General features: G+C 37.7%; 1 protein-coding gene across 11 annotated transcripts in view; it reads left to right on the plus strand.

Moving 5' to 3' along the window:
- The first annotated feature begins 758 nt into the window (after positions 1 to 758).
- The window catches only part of Abi3bp (ABI family member 3 binding protein), a 235,960-nt gene continuing 209,913 nt past the window's right edge, over positions 759 to 26,805 (plus strand). For all 11 annotated transcript variants that reach the window (XM_047564816.1, XM_047564821.1, XM_047564817.1 and 8 more), the window contains exon 1: positions 759 to 926. In XM_047564816.1, coding sequence (XP_047420772.1) covers positions 848 to 926 — 79 coding nt within the window. In that variant the 5' untranslated portion in view covers positions 759 to 847. The remainder of the gene's footprint in view (positions 927 to 26,805) is intronic.

A 26,805-nucleotide genomic window follows, 5' to 3' on the forward strand; every position in this document is an offset into this window, starting at 1 on the left:
CTTGCTAGTAAGTGGGGTCTGAGTTTAAAATCTTTTATTATGAAGCCTATCTAAATTATTAATTATTGGAGTATACTGGCTTGGTCAGGACATTAACCTTTTTGAGCCTCTTTCTCACTGATAAATGGGGATAACACAATAGTACCCGCACAGTCACCAAATTGGTCCTGGCTCAGAGTGGGACTCAATTGTTAATAGTGTTGTCTCTATAACCATACTTAGAGAATGTCTGTATGTGTATATATTTATGTATATATATGATTGTCCACATATATATAATGTATAACTAATAGCCCAGGACTTACTCTTAAATGTTTCTCATAATACTGGAAATGCAGAATAGTTCCAAAGTATATTTTTATGAGTTTACTGCCATTTCAAAGAAGAATTGGTTTGGTTTGCTGGATAATTAAAAACAGTTTCCTCTCTAACAAGGTTTCATTTTATATTTTTAATGTTCTGATGGTCTTAAGTGTGTCTTTTCCAGATTCTTTAAAATAGTCTTATCAAATGTTTCAAAATTGCCTGAATATTTTTTCTTTTACAAATATAAATTGGCCATAATTTCAATCTTTATGTCACAGAGGGAAGAGAAGAGACAGTTACAACTTCACAGAGGGAAATATGATGATATGTTTTTGCTGTTGTGCCTTTTTTTTTTTTTTGGAGTGTGTGGGAAAGGGAAAGGGTGTGATGTCATCTTGTCTCCACCCCCTGTGAGTAAGCCCACAGCACAGCTAAGTGCAGCCGCCCGCCTCTGTCACTGGGAGACCATCCACTTAAATGCAGCTCCAGGGTTGTGAGGCACCCACCAGCATCACTCCCTGGGCGAGGTGGCAAATGCAACATGCTCTCCAGCTTGGGGTGTCTACTTCTCTGTGGAAGTATTGCACTTGCCCTGGGAAATGCACAGAAATTGCCAAAAGGCAAGTAGCTCTGATGTTTTATGTTTTGAAAATATTTTTAAGAGAGAGTTGTTTTTAACTGTTGATATTAAATATGATCTGCTTTATCATGTGGAGGGGGGATAGATTTATGCTGCAGAAAGTCAAAGTTCAAATGTGTGAAGGGTTTGCTTAAACTATGACTCCCCTCTCTCCATTATTTACTTTTCAATTGCAGCTCTTTATTGCAAAAATGAAAACCAACTTCTTGGTTGGGTATGTTCAAGGGAACTTGAATGGCATAGCTTCAAGTCACGGTATTTGTGTATTGAAACATATTACGTAAAGGGATATTATAATTTGTTAGTTATTTGCTGTTTTTATCCCCCTCTTCAGAGACTAAATCAGCACCAGCTTAAGATTTAAAAGCTAATTCTGAAACCTGGGATCTTTGGCATAAACCTCAAGCATACCTGTTAACCAGGAGGACCAGGGAGTCTAGGCAGGTCTGACCAAAGTACGGTCACACGCTAAGTGGAAGACACTTCGCTCCAGTGGAGTTTGGAAGAGGGTTTGATCTGTTGGACAGGACACTCCCCCTTCTCCTGACTGAACTGCTCTTATTTTAGTGTTGGTATTTTGTTTATGAATGCCATTAGAAGAAAATTAAAGTTTCTAAATTTAGACCCTAAAAACAATGCTCTAAGTCCATTAGCACTAGAACAAGAGGCTTCTTCCTCTCCTGTCTTTGAACATAAATGTTGTGTGTACTTTTGCTCCTTTGCAGAGGCACTTTTGGAAGCCAACTTTAGGTCTGTGAAGGCTTTTTATGGCTGCAGACTGCTGTAGTCAGCAGGATTATGAAAAACAGGCTGGAATTTACCGTACAGTTATGATGGAAAATATTGGAGGTAACCCAGAACCATAGGCTTGTCAAAAACAGTGTGTATAGAGTCAGAAAAGTTGTTAGTGTCAGAATATTCAGAAGATCTTGCCTGGGTCCTTTCTCTGAAGGGCTCACTCCAGGATCATCTTGTCTGAAAGCTGCTCTTTTCTCACTGGGTAAAGTGAAACTCGAATCCAGAATGTGAAGGCTGAAGCATTTGGCTGGTTGGTATTTCACATGATGATGTGAAAAGCAATAAAAAGACTAAGGAAAACTTCTCAGCTCTGATCAAATAATTATGCAAATAAAAAAGAAAAGCAAACACTATCAGATCTTTTTCTTCTACCAAGAACTTTGTTCCTTGGTCATAGTAAACTGTAACTGAAATCATGAGCTACCAGCATTTAGGATTAACTGTTCATACTGACGAAGCATTTAACAATGACATGGACATATTATTTGAGAGGAATTTGGGGTTTTTCCTCTGTCTCAATACCTATAGATGTTTTTATTTTACTTTCTATTCACTGTTTAAGGATGATAGCCAAAATTTGGTTTACTGCAAACATTTGCAAATTCCAGGTGCTTTAATTATGTTGCAATCACTAAATACAGACTTCTTAATACAGTTTACCTTTATTTTCAATGATAAAGGAAAAAGAAAATAAACAGCTATAAAAAATGATCACAAAACATTTGTCTATTTCACTGAGCTTTAATCTGAAGTGTTTTCATCCAGGTTTCTCTTGTAAACCTAAAAAAATCTGTAAGTTTGAGAAAATCCCCCATCAAATTGTAACAACTATAAAATAAATGGCACATCTCATTGTTTTTAATGCTACTTTTAATCATGGAAGCTATTAAGGAACGTTCTCTTTTAGCCGAAGTCACCTTTCTCAAACTGTGTTCCAGGAATAGGTGTTCTGTCCTATGTTGGAGGTGGGGACAGTGGACAGGCAGCTACTTTTTGTCAATAATTTGGGGAGCCTTTGATGCTTTTTGTCTTTTGAGGTAGGGTAATCACAATAAATGTAGGTATTTTACAATTTTTTAACCCATTGTTTCCCAAACTCATTTAACTGAAAACCTCTTTTTTTCAGTATGATGGTAATGATATCTTACCAGGGATTTGTCTGTTCCAGAACATATTTGGAAAATACTGGACTAAAAAAAGATTTAAAAGAAAAGAAAAGAAAAAAAATTTTCTTTTTTTCTACCTTCCCAAGAGTTAGTTAAGGACTATGTGTTAAGATTGCTATTGTTCATAAAAACAGACCATTTTAACAGATTTATAAAACAAATGAATTTAGCTACACAAACAAGCCCATTGTCCTTATTTCACTTATTTTGCCACAGACTGATAAAAACTTCATCACAGGCCAATATTTGGAAATCACTGGCTTAGCCTAACTTTTATTTTATAAATAAAGGCATCCAAAGAATGGGAAGTTTAGTGATTTTTTCCCATGTTAATGGCAGAGCCAGAAGTGGATACTGGGTTTCTGATTCAAAATCCACATTCTACTCCCTATTTCTCCCTTGGTAAGCAGGGTCCCCAACCCAAAACTTAGGAATCACATTCTGCCATGTATGTGGATGCTATCCTTCCTTGAATAAAACTGATTCTCACACAGTGTTTAAAGTTCATCTTAATTAGCACATTTTCCTGAGACAAAGCCACATTTTATATCAACATTATACATATTTTTACACATATGTGCATGATTATTTATAAGGTATCACCTATTACATGTCATTTGCCTATATGCATGTCTGGTCACATACCTTATTTTAAAAAATAAGCTCTTAGAAGATTCCTGATTATTTTTTGAAAGCTTAAAGGAGACCCTGATTAACGTTATCTTTTCTCTTCTTCACCATTTAATGACTATATCTTTGGCAAGTTACTTACCTTTGCTGTCTCAGTTTTCTCATCTGTAAAATGGGCAAAATGGTACCTATCTCATAGCATTTTAGGATTAAATGAGTTAAGAGATGCAGAGCGTTTAGTAAAGGGTCTTACACATAACTGACATTCAATAAATTCTTACTGCCTAGTAGAAAGGTGGCTCAATAGTGAATGCACACTGAATAACATATGATCTTTTTTTTTTTAACTGTAAGATAAATCTTTGTGAGATAGCTTGGTGGTGTGTCATTGGTGGACAGGTGGGGTGAGATTGTGATATGTTGTTTTGTGTGACAATGGAGCAAAGCATCCATCCCCTTCCAGCCTGACTGTGGTCCTCCTATGTGGGCAGATACTCTCCAGGGAAAGCTGCACCTTTGCCTTAGGATCAGGGTTTCCATGGGGATGGGGAAGGCTGTGTGGCTCCTCCAGGTAAGAACCACTTGAACTTGTTATTCAGGAGGAGAATTGGATCACAACACTCAGGCCCCTGAGATGAATCACATTGTCTTGTACCTTGAGAAGCCCCTGTGCTGCAGTGTCCTCTCATAACCTCGCACCATGGAAGTTATTCTCCCCAGCACACATTTGAAAACAAAACCACATGGGACACTCAGGAGTGAAGGAGCCAACAAAACCTTATAATTGGACATCAGAGGCTGGACACACTCTGTGCTGAAACTCCTGTGTATGGAGGATTGTATTCAGCATGAAAGTAAAGGATGCTGTTAGGCAAGTCGGTCACACTTCCTTTTAAGGCATGTGTGAGGAAAACCACAGAGGAACATCTGAGTTGCAAGTGTAGTCACATGGTCAGGGGGCCTGAGAATTTTGGGTGTGACTTTGGTCATGTGGCAGAGGGAATGGGCACCTGGCTCTTGGTCTCAAGTTTTACCTGAGAGGGTAGATATCTCTCACTTCAGGTATAAAAACCACAGGAATAGATGATATAATGTAACCATCGTTGCCATTAGCTTCTACTATTACTACTACTATTCTCATTCTCATAGGCAACATCTTTTTGAAGGTGTGTTCCATGTGGTAATTTAGAGCTACATATTTTAATGAGATAAATCTAATTAAACTAAGTCCCCCTGTAAAGTGGATATCCTATTACTCCCATTTTATAGAGCATCAGATTGTGCCTCCACGTGTTTAAGTAATTTTCCCCAAATCACACAGCCAGTGTAGCAAAAGACCCTACCCTTGATTTTGATGTAATATCAGTTCTGTGATCTATGTAAAGATACATTAATTGATTCAAGTTATAAATTCTACCCCATGTCTATGCAGAGCATTGAGACTGGGGAGACAAAGCTTGGTACCTGTCTTCAGGTAACTGGAGTTAATGGAGGAGATGGAGTGGAAAGGGATAATTCCAGTAGAGTGGCATCCTTCTCCAATTTGGGTGAAGCACAATAAATTTTGAGAATAGTCAGAACCATCAAAACCAGACTGGAGGTGGCAAATATGGTGAAAGGCACTCAAGCAGAGGTGTGAAGGACAAATGCAATTTCAGACAAGAAGGGGGATGGCTGAGAAGTGAGGGGTGGCTGCTGGGTCAGAGGTCAGCAACTACTGAAGTATTGAGAGGGGAAACCAAGACCGAGGATCCACAGGATGCAATCAACTATGCCTTTCTTGTCTCTTTCTGTTCGGAGTCCTTAAGATTTGCAAAGAGGAAATAGAATGTTGTCTTTGGAGAGGCAGGCGCTTACATCTTGTTCTGTAAACTTTCCAGCCACTCACCTGGGGGCTGGCCCTCTCTCTCTCCATGGAGCCCTCTCAATCTTAATTTTGATGAAACAAAAATGTGTCACTCTAATGGCAGAGTTCATGTCTCCAAAGGGTGGTTGACACTTGTGAAGGGAGGGGGAACATCAGATCTCTCCCATCCCAAAGCAGGGAAGTTGGGAGATTGATGTGGGGACTGCAAAGTCTAGTGAATGGAGTTCTGATTTTTGAATAATATATATTTATGTATTGCTAGAAAAAATAGCTCTGCTGCTAAAAGAAAAAAGTTGGAAACCACGGGATTATTTTAGTATTTTTCTAAAGCTCTAAAGTTCCTTGGCAGATATATTGGTATGTTTGCTTATTCGAGCACTGATTATTGAACATCTGCTAGGTAAAACTGAATGAGATTCAACTGTGCTATAAAAGAAATTTAAATTAGGAATGTAAACATCCTGAGGTTTAAAAATAAAATTTCCCTAGGTTAAATGTATGTCGCTAGCTTTATCAACTGTTCAGTTGGGCTATGAGATATGCAATCTTTAGGAATTTTAGCTTCTCCCTTTCTCTTGATTCAAGTTAATGGGGCACAGCTGAACACTTGAGAATATAATTCATCAATACTGTGCTGTAGCAAAGAAGATGAAAATGTTTTGGTAGGTTTATGTGAGTTGACGAATTGTTTGTCTAAGACAAAAGTGAGACCTTGAGTGAAGGGACAACGCTGGAGGAGATGAGACCAACCATTTTACCTGGGTCATCATCCTCAGAAAGAATTCCCTCTTAAGTGTTCCCTGATTGCCATTTGTAACTGTAGGCATTAAAGAGGTTAATTTAATAAAATTTATCTAAAAACAAATGTAAAAATAAAAAATAGGATAATATAATGTGATCCATTGCTAGAATAATGAAATAAAAACAAATCTGTTTAAAAATAACCAAAAGTAAAAATAAACTGGATGTAGTGGTACATGACTATAATATCAGCTACTTGGGAGATTGAGGCAGGAAGATTGCAAGTTCAAGGCATCCTGGGCAACTTAGTGAGACCCTATCTCAAGATAAAATAATATAAAATAAAAACGCTATAGATGTAGCTTAGTGGTTAGAGCAATTGCCTAGCATGTATGAGGTCCTGGGTTCAATCCCCAGCGCCCGCCCCACACCCCACATAGTAAATATAAATAGTATCAGCTAAAAAAAATATATCTAATCATGAATAGGGAAAACAATGTGTTAAATACATACATTTCATTAAATATAACCAAAGTACCATATACCAGGTTAGGTGCTTAAGGCTGTGCTTATATAAATGATCTCTTTTTATCCTCACACTTGCAAAAAAGTATTAGTATCTTAAACAGTGTTCTAGTTATCTTTTTGCATAACAAATTTTCACAAAGTTAACAGCTTAAAAGAATGCATTTATTGTGTCAGAGTTGTTGTGGGGTGTGAGTCTGCCTGGCTTAACTGGGTCTTCTCCTTCAAGGTCTTTCATGAGGCTTCAGGGGGGTCTCTAGGGCTGGGTCTCATCTGAAGTCCTGGTTGGGGAAGGATTCTCTTTCAAACTATTGTGGTAAAAGAATTCAGTTCCTAGAAGGTCATTGGTCTGAGGGCCTCATTTCATTACTGGCCTTCATTGACCAGAGGTCACCTCAATTCTTTGTCATATGGGCTTTTTACTATGGTTGCTTGCCCAAAAGAGTCTGCAGGCAAGATGGAAATCATAGCCTTATATAGCCTAATTGCAGAAGTGAAGGCCCATCTCTTCTGCCATATCCTATTGGTTAGAAGATGGTGAGAGGTAATTGCACCCTTAGATTATCTTAGAGTCTACTTGCCACAAAATGTTCAATGACTGCTTGAAATCATTAAGTGATATAGTGGAACCATGAACATAAGAAGTCTGACTCCAGAGAATACACTGGTTTGAGCCTGAAAACTCAACTCCATCAACTTCCCACAGAATTCAGCCATTACTGGCAGATGTTCAATAGGCAAACTGCTTATTTATCTCCCTCCGTAACTGGAGTTAATTCTAGGAAATTCCTGAAAATTGAGATAAGTATCTTAAGAATGCAAAGGCAAATATTCAGCATCCAATGTGAACCACCTTCTCTGTATGCAAGAGGCCAATCGGCACCTAACTTCGTTTGTTGATTTTCTCTGTAGTTCATCAAGTATGGCTGATCCGTGTTGGGGGGTCATACAAAGCAAATTCCCCCAAATAGAATTGGTTTCATTGATGCCACCATCTCTGAAAGGAAAAAAATGTAAGCAAAAATGATTTTTAAAAATCTGAACAAATATTAAGCAATTAATACTTACGAACTTGGTAATGTAGTCCCTGAAAAATGCGCTTCAGAAATATGAATGGAGTGGCTTTTAGAGTAAATTGAGGAATTACAATGAGGATAAATTTATGTTTGGGGAAAGAAAATATACTTTTGTTACTGGATGTGATGGAAGCAATTCAGAAAATTAAAAGGGCTTCTCTCAGATGCTATTTAGTGTTAATAAAGCAGCAATTCTTCCACGTGCTTTCAGGAAACAAAACAAAATTTATTACAAAGAAAATATCCTCAGCATGACACTCAGAATCTTGTAGGATGTTTAATAATACTTGAGCACCCTGTTGGTCTCTTCTCTAGGCCATAGTCTTTTCTTGTGTTGGAAAGATTTTAAAGGTCTGGAAGGCACGTGGTAGGGAAGATTGGCTTCAGGGTCTCAGGCTACTCTGGACAAGTTCTGTAGGTAGCAAGACTGAATCAGGATTTAGTTCACTGCTCATAATGTTTATTTGCATTTCCCACCAAAAACCTTCCATAGTGAGATTGTTATAATATGTAGTAGATTTTCCTGACCCAAAAGAACTCTGATTTATATTTTCCTGGAAGTTTGGGATCCTTAGAGTTAGTCTGAGTTTCAAAGCCCTCTCAGAACACAGCTAATGTTCCTCTCTGCAGAATTCTGAAAAGGGAAGTAGAAGATGCAATGCTTCCGTAGAAGATTTGTTACCATTCTGTAGTCAATTATTTTGCATCTAAAGCCCATCCATTAGAAATCCAGACCAAATCCACCCACTTCAAGCACTTTATGATCAACTTAGAAATTACTTGTAGAGAACAGTTTTGCCCAATTCAGACCTTTCCTATGATAGAAAATTTAGCATTTTCTTCTTTTAACAAAAGTTCACCAATATTGTAACATCCATCGCAATACTTTTAACCCTGGCTGCACATGAGGATAACTGAGTTTTCAAAAATATCGGTAATGTTCTACTGCCCCTGGCCCCACCATGATTCAGGGTGAGATATTTTAGAAACATTTCTCAGGTAATTCCAACATGGTCAGGGCTAGAGAATAACTAATCAACAATTTTTGAAATAAATCCTCGTGGAAGAATACAGAGTAAAATTTAAAAGTTGCAAGTAAATTATTTTGCTATTTACGTTTTAATTTCTATCAATTTAAAAGTTATTATTGTTATTTTTTGCCTTATTCCAGAAATTTTCAGACTTCCTTCTCAAAGTACATACAAAAATGCTTACAATTAAGATTAACATTTGTTTTTTGTATTAGGACATAAGAGATAATCTCTAATTTTACGAAATCTCAGAAGCTAGATCTGAGAAGCTGTGACTGATTCCGTTTATCAGAACTGAACTTACTACATTTATTCTTTTTGTCATCAAAGTAGTATTTTTAAATCATCAAATAAAGATTACAAAGATGAGTAGGACATTTCCTGCCTTTGAGGAGCTTGAAATCAGTTCTACTTGACCACACAGAAGTCATTTTATTTTATGTGAAATCATCAATGTCTTAAATCTTTATCCTCATTTAACAACTGAATTTCTGCGAGTTAGGCCTTTCCACTGTGTTGTCATACACTAGCTTTGATATACATAAATAAATGAATTCATGTATCAGGTAAGAAAAAACAAGACCCCATGAGCCCATCAGTGTACAACATTGGAGTGAAGCAAGCATGCAATGATTTTCCTTCTTTGCAAAGTCCTGGTGACGTGAATTCTTTTGGAAATGGTTTCTTTAATTGTGTACGTTACCATATATACTCTTCTTTCTGTTTTAAGGACAGTTTTTGAGCACACAGCAAATTTTATAAATCTAAAACCTCTTTGAAATGCATTCCATTGCATCTCCAATACAGGGAAAGTTTTCTGAGCAGTGAGCAGACCTTGTGAGGACCTGAACTGGGGTGCTTTTGCTTTGGATGTGATGCCAAGGTGAAGTTTCAGATTTCCTTTCTCCTTAAATACCATCCTTTGATTTTTCCATTCTGTCGGCTGGTAAGAAAACAATTCTGGTTTTCCACGAGCCCTATTGAGAGTACACTGTGCACATGCATGTGAGGGCATGCAAGACCTCATAGGCCTTCTTTCTCTGAGAGCCTCAGATTCTGTCATTTAAGGAGGAGTTTGGGGTGGCTGCCAAAGTCTTGCTGGCAGAGAACTCTGGAATTCAGTCCTGCTCCAGATACGCTGTCAGCGAAGGGCGGACAGTTCCTTCTCCTTTCACTTTCCCAGATGGACTAAACCACCCCTAACCAGTTGGTTTAGGCCAAAATATCAGATGATCTGAAGATTCACCCCATCCATTCCTCTTCTTCAAACACCCTCTGATGATCCTGTTACAGAATTCTGCCCTAACTGCTCATTTTTTCACTAGCATGAGAAGGAAAATGTTGATGGACATGCACTTTCATTCAGGTTTATCCTAATCCATAGTTTCATTCTAAATTGAGAAGATGAGTATTGAAAGATAGCAATATAGCTTAGTTGGTAAACCACTGAAGTAAATGTGAACTGAACATCAGAATTCTTCCTCTGAAAAAAGGGTATACCATCAGTTCTCTTTTGAGCTTCCACTAATAAATAATATTAGGGTGACTTTAACGGATGTTTCAGTAGTAACTTTCTTAACCAAGGTAAGAGGAGATGTGGAAACCAGGTGTACTTTGCCTTCTTTGGCAGTTAGAAGGACATCTGCTGGATGCTCCACCATCTGGAAAAGATGCTGAAGGATGAGAGCACCTACTTGCTGGATGTCAGTGGTTAGTATGTCAGGATCTGTGATGTGGCAGCCTCACACCTGAGATAGAGTTTAAGGAGTTGGGGTCAAGCCACTGTGGATGCTTTACACATAATTCTCACCATCAGCATCCCACTCTGTTCCCTTGTCCATCTCTCTCGACATGGGTTTGGAAGGTCCTGCTCAGAACAGATTGGCCTTTTATTGTGAAATATTTGGGAGCACAAGTTGTGGTCCTGGGAGGCAGCTCTGTGTGACTTGCCTTTCTGCTAGGTCCTGCTACAGTCTGGTTGATTCCCAGGTATTGGGTTAGTTTGATCAGGTGACTGATGAGTCCCCTGATGGGACCCTTTTCCTGCCTCCCTTTCTTTGTTCCTCATCCTTCTCTTTCCTAAACCTTTAGCCCCCTTCTTCTGCCCTGCCTCTTCCTCCCACTTCCTCCTGTCCTCTTTCCCCTTCTCTCAACACTATAAGAGTCCTCAGGGTATTCTCCTGGCTTCCACCCGCAGCCACTCCTGCTGACCACTTTGGCTCATGCTCTTGCCTCACAGCTGACTCTCCATCTGTTTGGATGCACCAGGAATCATCCTTTAGAAGACAATGCACACTTTATATCTTTTTCAAGGCAGGACTATTATTTCTATGTCATGCTAAGTTTCTATTAGATTAAAAATATCATGTTTTCTTTCTCACTTATCTTGGCATCAGCAAGCTTGAAAAAAAGCTCATTTATATTCATCTAATAAGCTCTGAGCTAATCAGATTGCACAAACCACAACTGTATGTTCACACCATAGTTCATTCTTAAATGGCCTCGAGTATAGCATATGTTATTATGTCCTGTGAAGACTGGCAACAATATACATGTGACAAAAGCTAGGTATTGTAGTGTCATTGTGTGAAGTTGGTTTTGTATTTGTTCCTGGTTTGTTTATTGTAGTTTGATATTTTGAAGAACTTAGAGAAAATTTGGTTGTTTTCCCGTGGCTCAATGAGTTGGATCTTATATTCAGATGCCATGTTTCTCTTCATTTGACTCATAACCAACATTTCCATGAAGCTGAGCTTCTGTGTAAAGTGTCCCCAGGAAATGTGATCCTGTAGTTGGCAACCAGATCACAGTTGCAGGCACTGAAATTCTTTTCAACATGCCAGCTTCCCTCTTTGATCTCCATTCTCAGGCTCACCATTTTCTTTGCAGTAGTCAACAGATGACTTCCAAATTTTCCTCTCACTTCATTTACAGCCCTCCTCTTTCCTGCTTTCATGTCTTTTCAAGTTCTGATCCCTCTGCTTGGAAGACCATCCTTGATACCTGCCATAGGAACTTTGTACATTTTCTTGGCATTTACACTTTTTCAACCATAACCTGTATTAATAATTGAACAAAAATACATACCCCATCAGCCCTCATATATCCACTTATGAGGATTCAACACTGTGGATTGAATATATCTGAAAAAAAATTCATCTCTACTGAACATGTGAAGGCTTTTTTTTCACCATTATTCACTAAAAATCCACAACTACTTACAATAACATTTACCCTGTACTAGTTAAGTCATCTAGAGACAATTTAAAGTATTTGGAAGGATGTGCATAGGTTGTACACAAATACCAGGCCATTTTATATTAGGGACTTGAGCATACATGGATTCAATATTGGTGAAGGATTCTGGAACCAATTCTTCATGGATGCCAAGAGAAGACTGTGTATAAATTATGTTTCCAGATCCAGGTGGTTGTGTGCTTGAACATGTGCGTCCTGTGCTAAGTTATGCTGGTCCTCCTTGTGACACAAATATATAAATATATAACATATATATAAATTATATGTAAATACATTCTATTAATAAATATATAATATAAATATATAATATATACTTTATATAAATATATAAAGTATATATATATATTTAGATATAAAATCCAAAAATCAATCAAATTTTGTGTGATATGATTTTTTTTCTTTTTTTAAATCTGGTCTAATTAGTTATAAGTGATAGTAGAATGCATTTTGACACCCCATACACAAATGGAATATAACTTCTCATTCTTGTTGTACATGATGTAGAACCACACTGGTTGTGTAACCATATATGCACATAGTGTAATAGTATCCCATTCATTCTACTGTCATTCCTACCCTCAAATCCTCTCCCCTTCCTTCACTCCCCTCTGTATAATACAAAGTACCTCTATTCTCTACCCCCCTTATTGTGCATTTAGTATCCACTTATCAGAGAAAACATTCATCAGTCTTTGGTTTTGGGGGATTGGCTTATTTCATTTAGCATGATATTCTCAGCTTCATCCATTTATTGGCAAATACCATAATTTCATTCTCCTTTATGACTGAGTAATATTCCATTTATGCATATATACCATAATTTCTTTGTCCATTCATCTGTTGAATGGTACCTAGGTTGGTTCCACAATAACTTAGCTATTGTGAATTGAGCTGCTGTAAACATTGATGTGCCTGCATCACTGTAATATGCTGATTTACGTCCTTTGGGTATACACCCAGGAATGGTTTAACTGGGTCAAATGGTGGTTCCATTCCAAGTTTTCTGAGGAATCTCCAGAAAACTGCTTTACATAGTGGCTGCACCAATTTGCAGTTTCACTGGCAATATATGAGGGTACCCTTTTCTCCACATCCTTGCCAACTTGTATCATTGCTTGTATTCTTGATAATTGCCATTCTGACTGGAATGAGATGGAATCTCAGTGTAGTTTTGATTTGCATTTCTCTAATTGCTAGAGATGTTGAACATTTTAAAATTAATATAGTTATCTTATACTAGACAAAGTTGCCAAAAACATACATTGGAGAAGAGGTAGCCTCTTCAACAAATGGTGCTGGGGAAACTGGAAATTCATATATAGCAAAATGAAATTAAACCCCTATCTCTCACCCTGCACAAAAATCAACTCAAAGTGGATCAAGGACTTAGACACTAGAACAGAGACCCTGTGCCTAATAGAAGAAAAAGTAGGTCCAAATCACCACCATGTCATCTTAGGAACTGATTTCCTTAACAACACTCCTAAAGCACAAGAAATAAAATCAAGAATCAATAAATGGAATGGAATCCAACTAAAAAGCTTTTTTACAGCAAAGGAAACAATAATGTGAAGAGAGTACCTACAGAGTGAGAGAAAATCTTTACCACATGCACCTCAGAGCATTAATCTCTAGGATATATGAAGAGCTCAAAAGACTTAACCTCCCAAAACAAATAACCCAGTCAATAAATGGACTAAGGAATTGAATTGACACTTTGCAGAAGAAGAAATACAATTGATCAACAAATATGATTGATTTTTGATCAACATATTAATAATAGTGATTTAGCATTTTGCTCTTATGTAGAATAATCTAATTACAAAACCCTTTATGAACAGTCTTACACTGAAGCAAGTGACATTTTTATTATTCTGTTTTGGGAACAACTCAAATATTGATATTACAACTGAATCACCAGAATGACTAACCAGATATATCATTGAATCACTTAGAGATGTAATAATATTTCATACTATAGTTTAGCCTAAATTTCTTCTCTACATATTTTTGGCAAGAAATCCCATTTTCACACTTTTTCACCAACATCTCAATGCTTTTTCAAATATTTTCAGGTGCCTTTCTCAGCTATTTATAAAGAACATGCATTTAGTTTTATAATACCCTAAATTTGTCAGTCGAATTGCATTATATAACACTTGTTCTTAATTGACCATTCAACCCAAGCATCTGTTTTCACTTATGTCAGAAAATTAAGACAACAAGTATTTACCGTGGTGTTTTCCAAAGTCGTCATAACCCATGGCTCAAATGTCCTCTGCAAGGGTTTTGTGGTGTCCCAGAAACCTCCATTTCAAATATTCCTTTTCCTGGCTGGACGTTGATACGCCACAAAGAGACCACAGACATTAACACTAAATAAACTTCCTGTAAATTATCAAGCAATTTAAAAGGCATTAAAGGATAAGCATTTGCAGAGTACAGATGTTTTAGGGATATCTCTTTCCAGGGACTTTCTTATTTTGTGAGTGCTTGTTTCTTAAAAAGAGGGAGAGGGAGGGAGGGATGGAGGAAGAGAAAGAAACATTTATCTCATTTATCTACTGAGCCTAAGGTCTCTTCCATCTACCCTTCTTCCTTTTTGTACTTACATCCTACATCCACAAAGCCTGCTTGCAGACCACAATTATATGTGAATAGTAAATAAATAAATAAATAAATAAATAAATAAAACCTTGAATTTCGTTTTATTGAAATTCAGCTTTTTAACAAATGATTCTTACACTCAGCTTGAACATCCCTATTCCAAACACTGAAATCCAAAATGTTCCCAAATCTGAAACTTAGCACCAACATGATACCACAAGTGGTAAATTCTACCACTGACCTCATGTGATGGGTTACAGTTAAAATACAGATGTCCCAAAAATATTGTGTAAATGTACTTTAAGACTATGTGTATAAAGTGTATATGAAACAAATGATTTTCATGTTTTGACTTGTATCTTATTCTCAAGTTATCTCATTATGTATATGCAAATATTCCAAGCATATAGGATAAGGGATCCTTGTATTGAGAAACATGGAATTGCTGAATGCTCAAGCTGTAGTAAGCATCAGAATCACCACGGGCTTGAAAAACTTAGAATGCATAGGTACTGTGGCACATGCCTGTAATCCCAGCAACTCAGAAGGCTAAGGCAGGAGGATCTAAAGTTCAAGCCAGCCTGGGCAACCTAATGAGATCCTGAATCAAAATTTTAAAAAGACTGGGAATGTAGATCAGTGGTAAAGCACCCTCAGGTCAGTTCCAGTACTAGAAAACAAACAAAAAATCAACTCAGAATGCTAGGCCTCATTACCAGTTTCTGATTTGGTAGATCTGAAATGGGTGTTCAGAGAATAACAAGTTCCCACGTAATAATAGTGCTGCTGATCCTGACACCATATTTTGAAAACCACTGACGGTGAATCTTTTCAGAATGAAAAGTTCTACCTCACTCAACCTCACTATACTATATTCAGCCAACTCAGATTCAATTGTTCTAACAATCTGCATACTAAATAACTACCACCGATGATTCTGATGAGATTAACAATATATTGAAAAATAATGCTGATCTTTTAATATAATCAGCGTTAAGCACTGGGGCACTAGTTTGAAGAAAATGACTAACATACACTTAGCTGACTTAGGAAGTTTTTTACCTTAAATTTGGAGAACCTGTGCTTTCTGCAGTTCAGTATGTGGTACCCATCTATAGGAAAAGTTTGTCTTTGAGAGTAACTCCTAGGTCTTGTGGTGAACTTGCTGTCTGCCTTTTAAATTTAGAATCTTTTACCCTAGCTAGCTGGAGCCCTGGGTAGCATTCATTTAATGTAACCTTGTTTGGTGGTGAATAATGTTTAAAACTTGGTTTTGGTGACATTATGAGCTATATTAGTGGGAGTCATTCCACTTGGGTATGCATGTTGAAGTTAATGCCTAATACTAGTTGGGCAATGAAGACAAACTTCAAGATAAACTTGGTACTTCACACAAAAATTTTCTGTCATTTTAAATTTCACAGGCTGTTAGCCAGCCTGTCAGCTCATATTGGACATCAGCCTATCGTGAGCATTAGCTATGATATTTGTACTTGGCAGCCAGCTGAAAGCGTTGTTTGTGTAGCTTTCAAGTTAGTTTTTCTTAGCTAAGGGCATCCATAAAACCTTTGAATTCGTATGTATTTGTGGGTCTGTGCATTTTTAGGTGTGTTGGTTTTTGGCCATGAAGCTATTTAAGAAGTCTAAGAGCCAATAAAAGTTAACAGCTGTTGAGACAGAGCCTTTTACTCGGAGAATTAGGGTAGGTCAAGAAAATGGTTAGAAAAATATGCAGAGACTGAAGAGAGGGTTAGGGGATTGTTCATGAAAAATCTCAAACTTTATAACTAAGATGTGAACACAATTTATTTTTTGTAATTGATTTTGATGTGGCTGAAAAAATGTAAGTGTGGAAATAGTATGTCCAAATGGCCCTTGATTATTCTTACTTCCTGTTATTCATGTTCTTATATTTATGATCTTGCACAAGATCATACTTATGATCTTATATTTATGATCAAGACTGGCCCATGTATCCATTAGAACACATAAGTGCAGTGAAGATCTGTGACCTCAGAGGCTAGGGTGTAGAAGATTTTATACTTTTAACATTGCTTTTTCTGTTGGCTTATCCAATCTGGAGAAAGTCAGCTGCCATGTCATGAGACTCTCAAGCAATTCTGTGAACAGGCTTGTGTGTTGATGGACTGAGACTTCCTACATATACAGCAAAAACTTGCTAGCCAAAGGTGTGAGCCATCTTAGAAGTGCATCCTCCAACCCCAGTCAAGCCTTCAGACACAGCCCTGGCCAATATGTTAACAAAATTTAGTGAGAGATTCTGAGGCACAGCTGCCCAACCAACTTCCTCCAAGTTCCTGATCCACAGAAAATGTGGATAAGTGCCTTTTTTGTTCAAGCCACTAAGTTTTGGTTAATCTTTTAACTCTACAGGGAGTGTATTTTCTACCTTAAAAATAAAAGATCCTGAAGGACTATTTAAGTGGAGGAAATATAGAATGCAATGTAGAGAAACTTTTTTATGGGCATACAGTTTTGAAAATATAGTGTTGCCTATGGGCAAAAAATAAGTAAGACTAAATTCTGGAAGAGAGTTTTTGGATCAATTACCTTTGCAGAACCATGAAACACTGGGCATAAATGCTAGTTAAGTGATAATAAAAATATAGGAACAAATATCCCTTTAGAGAAAACTCAATGTGTGATAGTTTAGAGCAGCTTAAAGACCAGTTCTTCTGCGGACTTCATAAATGGCCTTCTCCTTCATTCCAGAGGCTAGATCAGGATGAGCTGTAGGCCACGGGCGTGGATCTGTATTGGTTCTGCTATCATTTAGAGAGTCGACCTCTAGGCCCGAGATAGCCTAGAGGGAGCCAGATCCAAGATCCACCCTGCAGCTGACCTACATCACTGAGTTCCCCTGAGGAACAAATGGGCCTCGTGGGACAAACCTGGATCAGGCCCAGCTTTCATCTCCTTGGATTCAGCTTCAGTCCCACGGCCCATCAAGACTGGCCCATGAATGCCTGGCATTCTTCATGGAATTTTGTCTCCAGGGTGGCATTATGAAATTTCTTATCTTTTATAGAAATCATTTTTATAAGTACCCAACATAATAGGAAAAATAGAGATATAAAGAAGAAAAATGGGTATTGTCCCAGCGTAGTTGATCTCCTAGTAAAAGGAATTGACAACTAAATTTAAAAAAACCCATATACTAAAGGCTACAGCTAAGGAACAAATCAAGCTGAATTTGGCATAGGAAAAAAGGAATGTATTTTGCATGGGAAAGTTGGAAAATCTTTGAATAAGGCCTTTTCTGCCATTCTGCAAACATTTTATGGCATTTCCACAAGTGTTTTATTTTTTAAAAGCTTCATGTAGGGAATTTCTTTCTATAGAATCTCTTTCTGTAGAGGATGAGCAAATTTTTCTAACTCTAAACCGGAATACACAGTAGTGCCAAAGATACAGGTAAGCATCTGGGGCTTATCCAGAACGTTAAACAGGCTCTAGTTCTATACTCTACCTAGAGTATATTTTATTAACTGAGACCATTATTGTTTTAAGCCAACCCTATTTGCTTCCTTCAGAAAACATCACTGTTTATAAAATTATTACCAAGAAAGATCACAGATCCTTATCAGTTAATAAGACCTTATGAACAAAGAAAATAACAAGACATAAATTTGGAGAAGTAGTTTCATCCAGAACCAAATCTCAGTCTGGGTCCCTAGTCTTTTTTACTAATATGTTCATCATTCAGGGAGTTGCAGAGTCCCATGTGGCTTCTTGCTTTTGCTTAGATTTAGAGCATGTTGGACTTGACCTTCCCCAGTGTCCTATCAGAGATGCCAAGGACGGGCTGCTTTTGTAGAAAAAAAACAGCTCGTTTCCTACCACTCCTTTTTATCCACCCTCAATAAACACACTTAATTAAGCAAGAAAAACATGCAGGCTTTTGAAACAGATTATTTGTGAAGGATGATGTGGATTAAAAAAACAAATCAAAGCAAAAGATTTGAGTCAGGTCTGAAAGTATCACCCCAATAGGCAAGTGCCACTGGAAAAATCACAACTGTGACTAGAAATCAGCTGTCGTATAATCCTTTTTCCATTCAGTCCTTGAAACATGCCTTTCATCCTCACTGACCCATCCTCTGGCTCCTGGATGGCACTGGGGGCCCCCTGCTAAGGGACTTACTCCTAGGACTTGCTCTTTAGAATTGGAGGTGTACTGCTTTTAGGTTTGGTTTTGTCATCTTGCTTACTGAAGTTGAATTACAGATTAATAAAATAAGGAAGTATCTTCCAATGATTAATGACTTTTATCTATGTATGTTCATGTTTTTTGCCTTCTCAATATCCTGATTTCTCTTTTTGTTAAGACAAGGGAATTATAACAATGTTCTTTACAAAATTTCCCTTACTGTTACTAATATGTAGAATGATTAAATAATCTTCGGATCAGTATGTAAAAAATGACTAACTTCTTTTCCAGTAGAACTATCTTGCCTAGGTTGTCCACAAAAAACTTGTCTGTTGTCTCTTAGAGAACAAATATATCAAATGGCATCTTGGGCAGGTTTGGTTTTCCAGATTGTCCTTTCTTGGGATACCTATTATCCCACATCACACCCTGGAGCAAACCATGATTTTTTTTTTTTAACATTACTCTGTTTATTAGTAAATATTCTGTACTTATAGCTTAATCTAAAGAATAGGAAAAACATGACACTTTTTCATCTTTCTTTCCAAATTTAAGCACACTGCCAAAAATGTTTTCTGTTTCCTACTCAATTACTTCATCCAATCTGATAACTTTTTTAGTCTGTCAGTTTTAATCAAGATGTAAAACATTTCTGTGACTCCAGAACATTCCATTGTACATTGTGGTTCATCCTTTTCCCTATTTCCAGTCCCTGGTGACCACTGCTCTGATTTATGTCCTTATAGTTTTATGTTTTTCAGAATACACTGTAAATCGAAGTATATGAAAAGAAAATAGTAGTATATGGCATATAGCCTTTTTTGTCTTTTTTTTCTTTTAGCATAATGCTTTTGTGATATATTCATGTTATGTCAGCTATTAGTAGTTAGTTCTTTTAATTACTTTAGTAGGATTCCATTATATGACTGTACCACAATTTATCTGGTCATTAATTGATGACATTTAGGTTATTTCTAGGCAATCATGAATAAAACTGCTCTAAACATTTGCTTATAGGTGTTCCTATAAACATATATTTTCATTTCCTTGGGTAAATGTCTAGGAGTGGGCTTACTTTGTCATATGCAAACTGTATATTTAACTTGATAAGAAATATCACACTCTTCCCAAGCGGCTATAGCATTTTTATAGAAAAGTATGAAGATTCTAGTTGTGCTGTTCATTTGCCAAAACTTTATATTGTCAATATTTTCAGGTTTCTTTTCTTTTTTCTTTCTTTCTTTTCTTTTCTTTCTTTCTTTTTTTTGGTACCAGGGATTGAACCCAGGGTGCTTAACCACTGAGCAACATCCCCAGCTTTTTAAATTTTTTAAAGTTTGAGACAGGGTCTTTCTAAGTTGCTGAGCTAATTTTGAACTTGTGATCCTCCTGCCTCAGTCTCCCAAGCAGATGGGATTACAGGTGTGTGCCATAGCACTCAGCTAAAATTTTAGCTATTCTAATGGGAATGAGATAAGTTTTGAATCCATAACTCTATTCCTTAGAGATTTTGCTCATATTCATTAGGCAACTTTCCTATAAAAAAAAAAAAATGAGATCCATTTTCTTAGAACCACATCTTTCCTAAAAGGTAATAGGCAAATTAATTTGCTGGAGCCCACACTGATTTTTTTTAATCAAATGGGATAAAATAAGGAAATCGATTGCATTTGCCTGGCACAGAGGGAGCATTCCATTCATAAATCATCACAACCCAAAATTCTACAACCTAAATTGAAATGTCATATATTTTTTTCTTCTTTGGGCTTTAATACTCAACTTAAACCTGCTTTAAACACTTTGATCTGGGAGAAAGATGCCAGACAAATTTGGGCATTCCATATTATACAGAAAAGAAAGCTCTCCCCTTTATCCATAACCATAATGTGATTAGGAGGCATGAGGAAGAAAAATGATCACTGGACTTAGTATTTACTTTACTTTTAATTGGATAGTAGCCCTGGCAGAAATAATTTAATCACTCTGGCTCTTAGTTTTCTCATCTAAAAAACTCAGAACATAATACAGTTGATTTTCATTATTTGTAGTAGTTATATTCTATAAAGTCACTGCAAACACCAAATTAGCCAATGCTGAACTATTGCTTCCAGGTTCCTGTGAGCCTCCGGTCACAATATTTTCATCAATGGATAGGTATATGTGCTAGTCTTATGTGTGTTTCTGCTAGAAGATACCTTATTTAATATATGTTGTTGATTATTTAACATTGAATTCATGACTGACACACTATTTGTTGCTCATGCCTGAATGAAGCTTACCTCACAGATTTTTCTCCACAAGGTGCATTGTAGCTCTTGAGTTTAGAAACACTAGGTAGCCTGTCAGCATTGTACTCAGGGACCATTTTAAACAGTTAAATCTCCAACAAAAAGCACAAGAGTGGGAAAAGTATAGCTCTAAATATACTGTGTGAAGGACACTTGTATACAGTCTGACAACTGGAGAAAGAGGGCAGAGAGTCACCTTGGTCAACCTCAGCTGAGAATGGGCACATGGAGTGACTCAAGTTTTTCTCTGCTTTTCACATGTCCACAGATAACAGTAAAAGTGCTTTGAATATTGACTTGGTTATAAATTTTTAAAAGCAGAAAAATTTGCAAATGTGGAATCTGCTAATAGGATCGACTGACTGGATTTGCTACTCAGGCTGGTTGATGTGAAAGACATGGTGATTCTTGTCATTATTGTTTCCCAGCCACAGCCCCCCAAATCTAGAACATTCATTAGAAGGAAAAGAAGTCAGTGCTTACATGTCTGCTGGGCCTCAAACACCCTAAGCATATTAGGGAAACTGGAAAGCCTACTGGAAGTGTTTATTTACCTTTAAAATATGCATTAACATGGAGATAACATCAGGATGAAGAGCCTTGACTGTCAAAAATAATAACTTCATTGTTCGATTTCTTTAAGGTGGGTACAGGCTTGTTGGAACCTGGTTGTTTTTGTGCATATTTGTGGATGCCTGTAGGACCATTTTTAAACTAACTGGTCATCCATCACTTCTTTCCTTGGCTCAGAGTAATTTTTACATTTTAAAAGTGCTTTGTAAATATTTGCAACCACAGGTTTATTTGTAGATTCCTTTCAGTATGGATAAGTTTTTTTCACATAAAAATTTAATTTTGCTTTTCAATTTGCAAAGCACTTTCACATAATTATCTCTCACTTACTTAAATTTCCATGACGTGAGCTTCGTTTTTTAAAATAGAGTACAGGTGTTGTTTTAATGTGCTTATGAAATTAAGGAATTTTAGACACATTGTGCTACTGAGGTGAAATTACCAGGCGGAAGAAACGTTTTCATAGGAGTCCAGTGTCCCAGGGAGGGATGACATTCCATTCCCAGTTGCCCTCCTTTCTACCTCTTTTTGGAAGGCACACCCTTCTCAGCCTGCATTTCTGTGATTCTTCCACTGAAAAAGTACACGTTGATTTGACTGGCAAGAAACTTCATACCACCTTTCTGTTTTAATTTCCACTTTCATATCTATTTTTGATGACTTTGTTCCTAATTTGTTTATTTAAAATGTGGTTTTGTTAGGATAAAGAGAAACACCTTGATAAGCAGAGGAGTGAAATTCAAGTTCCATCCACATTGACTGAGCATCTATCAAACATCAAGCTTTGCACTTGTTTCTTTCATTCCTATTGCATGATATACATCCTAAGAAGGCATTATTAATAATGCAGGCGGGGGACAAGGGAGTATTCAGAATGGGTGGCAGGAGTAAGAGTGGAAGTGCATTTTACTTCTGGGACCCACCCATATTCTCACTGTTCTTCTTCCCAGAGCTGGGACCCTAGGGCCCCTATTATGATTTAGATAGTAGGTGTCTCCCAAAACTCATGTGTAAGACAATCCAAGAAAGCTTAGAGGTGAAATGATTGAGTTATAAGAGGTCTGACCTAATCAGTGCATTAATCCAAGGACAGAGATTAACTTGGTGGTGACTATAGGCAGGTAGGGTGTAGCTAAAGGAGGTGGGTCCCTGGGGTGTGCCTTTGGAATGCATATTTTGTCCTTGTTGAAAGGAGCTCTGTCTGCTTCCTGGTATGATGTCCTGAGCTCCCTTCCTCCACCACACTCTTCCTCCATGATGTTTTGCCTCACCTCAAGCCCAAAGGAATAGAGTTGATTTTCTATGGATAGAGACCTCTGAAACCGTGAGCCCTCAAATAAACTTCTCTTCCTCTAATTGTTCTTGTCAGGTCCTTTGGTTGCAGCAAAGAAAAATCTGACTAAGACAATCCCTAAAGACATGTTGCCCATCCCAGACTTGCCTTCCACTGGCTGTGCTGTCAGACCAACCCATCATCACGCTTTGTCAGAATGTCCGCCAGTGCCTCAGTCCTGATGAGAGAGCTGACTCTCTTTTTAAATCTTATTTTTGATTAACAGGTATTAATTGCATATATTAATGGGATCCAATGAGGTATTTAAGTACCTTCTCATTTATAATTAGGGGTTAATAGTTGGTGACAGCTAAATGTCTTATTTCCCTGGAACAATTGCTTCTTATCTAAAGGGCTTGTGTAGATAAAGCCTTACTTTGAAAGAACCAGGCCTGTCTTCTCTAATAGGCAGATTCCAACCACCAGGTATATCACAGGGGAAGAATTTGTTAAAGCATAAGAGTCATTCCTCTCTTAAATCACATCAAATAAGTGATCACCTATTCTATTTACCTGTCAAACGGATCCTGAAAAAACCACCAAGCAATATCTTCACTGCAGACGACAGTCTTGACAAATACAAATGTTTTCTTGAAACTTGGGAGGGCTATTAGAAAAAGACTGTATATTGAATCCAGAAAATGGTATCAGTACTTCCAAAATTGCTCAACCCCATGATAAGAAAGCAGTTCAAAAATCTCTTTACTTGATGGACTCCTCGGAGTAACTCATTTTTAATTAGGATTTAAAGAGAAAACTCTTGTTAGAGCATGTGTCCTGAGCCCACGTAAGGGCTACTGCCTGATGGTTTCATTGTGATACTGAGATGGAGTAAGAGTTACCAATAAGTGCCTTTCGCAGCCCTCTCCATCCTACTTTGCCCACTTGAGTTCTTCCACCTTCTCCACACTCTAAGGATAGGAGAACAAATGCTGTGGGACCAGAGAAAAGTTTTCAGCACAAACTAAAGATCTCCTCTCCTCCGGGGATGGCCCTGGGAAGGGGAGTGTTATGGTTTGAATGTGAGGTATCCCCCAAAAGCTCACATTTGAGACAATGCAGGAAGGTTCAGAGGAGAAATGATTGGGTTCTCAGAGTCTTAACCCAATCAGTGAATTAATCCCAGATGGAATTAACTGAAGTGGTAGCATGTGACTAGGGGAGGTGGGAATTGGGGTGTGGCTATGGGTTTATATTTTGTATATGGTGAGTAGAGTCTCTTCTCTCCCTCCCCTTCTCCCCCTTCTCCTCTCCCTCCCCCTCCTCCTCCCTCTGTCTCTCTCTCTCTTCCTTCCTCCCTTCCTCCCTTCCTCCCTCCCTCATGATACAAGCTGCTTCCCTCTGCCACACTCTTCCGCCATGATCTATCTCACCTCAAGCCCAGAGGGATGGAGCTAGCCTTCTATGGACCTCTGAAACGGTGAACCCTCAAATAAACCTTTCCTCCTCTGTAATTGTGCTGGTCAGATCATTTACTCACAGCAGCGAAATAACTGACTAAAACAGGGAGAGAATAAACCAGGAACTCATGGGCTCTCAGCCTTGAAAAGGAGTCTGGGGATCTCTCCAGAGTGGGTGAGAACAAGTAAATTTAACCGAAGCTGCTGTGTTCCAAGTTCTTTGGTTTTTCTGAATATTTGAAAAAGACTAGAATAAGACCCCAAATCCCAGTGTGGCTTCATAAATCTCTGTCACATTACTTTGTAGCTACTTACCTGGGAGTTGGTTTTATGTACTTTGTCATACTTTTTAGTGTGTTTGTTTGGGAAAAAACTATAACTTTTCCCCCAGGTGTCCAGCTGGGCACTCTGTGTTTCACAGGAATAAAAACCTTTGGCTTTTGTAAAGCCAAAGCGATGCTCCTGATTTTACCACTGAGCATTGTTAAGAAATAAGAAGCCTGATTTTTGCTTTGGTCAGTAATTCAGTCAACAGATATTTATTAAATGCTTACTCTGTAACTCAGGCCCTATAGGCAATTGGATGAAGTTAAGATTGTCCCTTTTTTATAACATAGATATGAACAGCTTCAGAGGCAGTTGACCATGCAGGCAGGTAGCCTGTAATAGAATTGGGGCTGCAGCAAGACTCCAGAGGAATGGCCAAGATTCGGCTTGATCTGTACCCCCATGGGAATATTCTATTGAAAGAAATGCTGTCACCTGTTATGTAATATAAAGTTTGTAAATAAAGGCCATGCAATAATTTTCTTTGAAAAAAGCTTATGATTTAGCTTTTTGATTAAGACTAAGTTTACATGAACAAGAAAAAAAAGTAAAGAACATCTTTTCCTTTAAATCTTGAAAGAAACATTTAAAAAAAAAAGTCTCTCCTGATTTTATTGGGGATTTCCTCTGACTCTTGGCAGATGATTCACAGAAATGAGTTAACACTCTCAGATGTGGACTCCTCCTACTCCACCCTGACTCTATTCCAGCAAAATCCATTCTTTTCCAAAAAGCATATTGTTTTCCCCTTTGATGACATAGATTTGCTCTTCTATCTGTTCAGAGATATGCCTTGAGATTTGAAGATTCTAGTGTTTTTCTTTTATTTTCAAATGCACGCTTTTGGAAGAAAATGTTGTTCTGATGATGGTATTTATTATTTATGTTAGTATTTGATGCAGATTTTTTTCAGGTTTATAATAAAATCCAGAGTCAAGGATTTGCTGTAAGCCTATGTTTATTGGGTAAGCCTATCCCTTCAGTCCTTGGCTCTTGCTTTCTCTGCATGGGGCAGCAGAGGGTGCCTGGTATGAGTCTGGGTTGCTGGGCAGGATCCGAGGGTTCTAATTCTAAATCAACACCATTGGTTAACTCTAGAGCCCTATTTAAGTCTTCTAACCTTGCTTGGCTTCGGTTATGTCAGCTTTCAAATGAAGATCTTGTTCTAAAATCTAAACTCTTCCCTGTCTCTAAAACTCAGGGTATTTTACTTACAAAGGAAGATTACTTTGGGAATTGACTTGTGGTCTATTACAGGCTGCATATGTGGATGTCTTGGCTCTGACCCAGGACTGTGACTTTCCTGCCTCATCGTTTGCATCACTTAAATCATGTCTGTACCTCCCCACCCTTTTTCAAGGACTGGATCCACGTAAGATGAGGCAATAGTGACCCCATTGGTGAAACAAGACTAGTTTACTCCTCCTGTGGGGTTTGAAAAAGTTTAACAAATCCCATAGGGCCCACATCTGCAAGAAAAGCTCAAAGGATAGCCTAAATTGCTTTTAGGACAACAAATTGTATTTGAGATCTCTCAAATAGATTGTTCCAGATTTTTTTCTCTTAATAGGATTCTGGGATTCAAATATCTGTGTGTTATACTAACAGAATAAAAGGCTGGAAGTAACTCAAGTCATTTACAGACTATGAGTCAGGTATGCCCAGATTGTTCTAGTAGAATTCTCCAAGTTCATCCATGGCAGCTCAGCCTAGGCCTGCTGGACTCCACAGAGCCCGGTTTTCATGCCAGTTCATCATCTGATGGCCACTTCCTAATCTCATTCATTTTAGTCAGTTTTTAAAAGCTAAGGGCTACTAATGTGTGTGTGAACATATATTTTTGTGAAGACTAGGCTGAATTTAATCAAGCTATTAACCAAATGTAAATTAAAATTTTACCTCTCATAAAATGTTTATTGAGACTCTTTTCCTTTTCTAACTTTTTATTCTATTTTATGGTGCTGGGGATCAGCCTCATGCATGCAATGCACAATACTCTACCACTGAGCTACATCCCAAGCCCAAGGCATTTCTCTTACTAGACTAATTTAGTAAAATTTGGATACCA

This window comes from Sciurus carolinensis, chromosome 9 (genome assembly GCF_902686445.1).
Source record: "Sciurus carolinensis chromosome 9, mSciCar1.2, whole genome shotgun sequence".
Taxonomy (NCBI): Eukaryota; Metazoa; Chordata; class Mammalia; order Rodentia; family Sciuridae; genus Sciurus; species Sciurus carolinensis.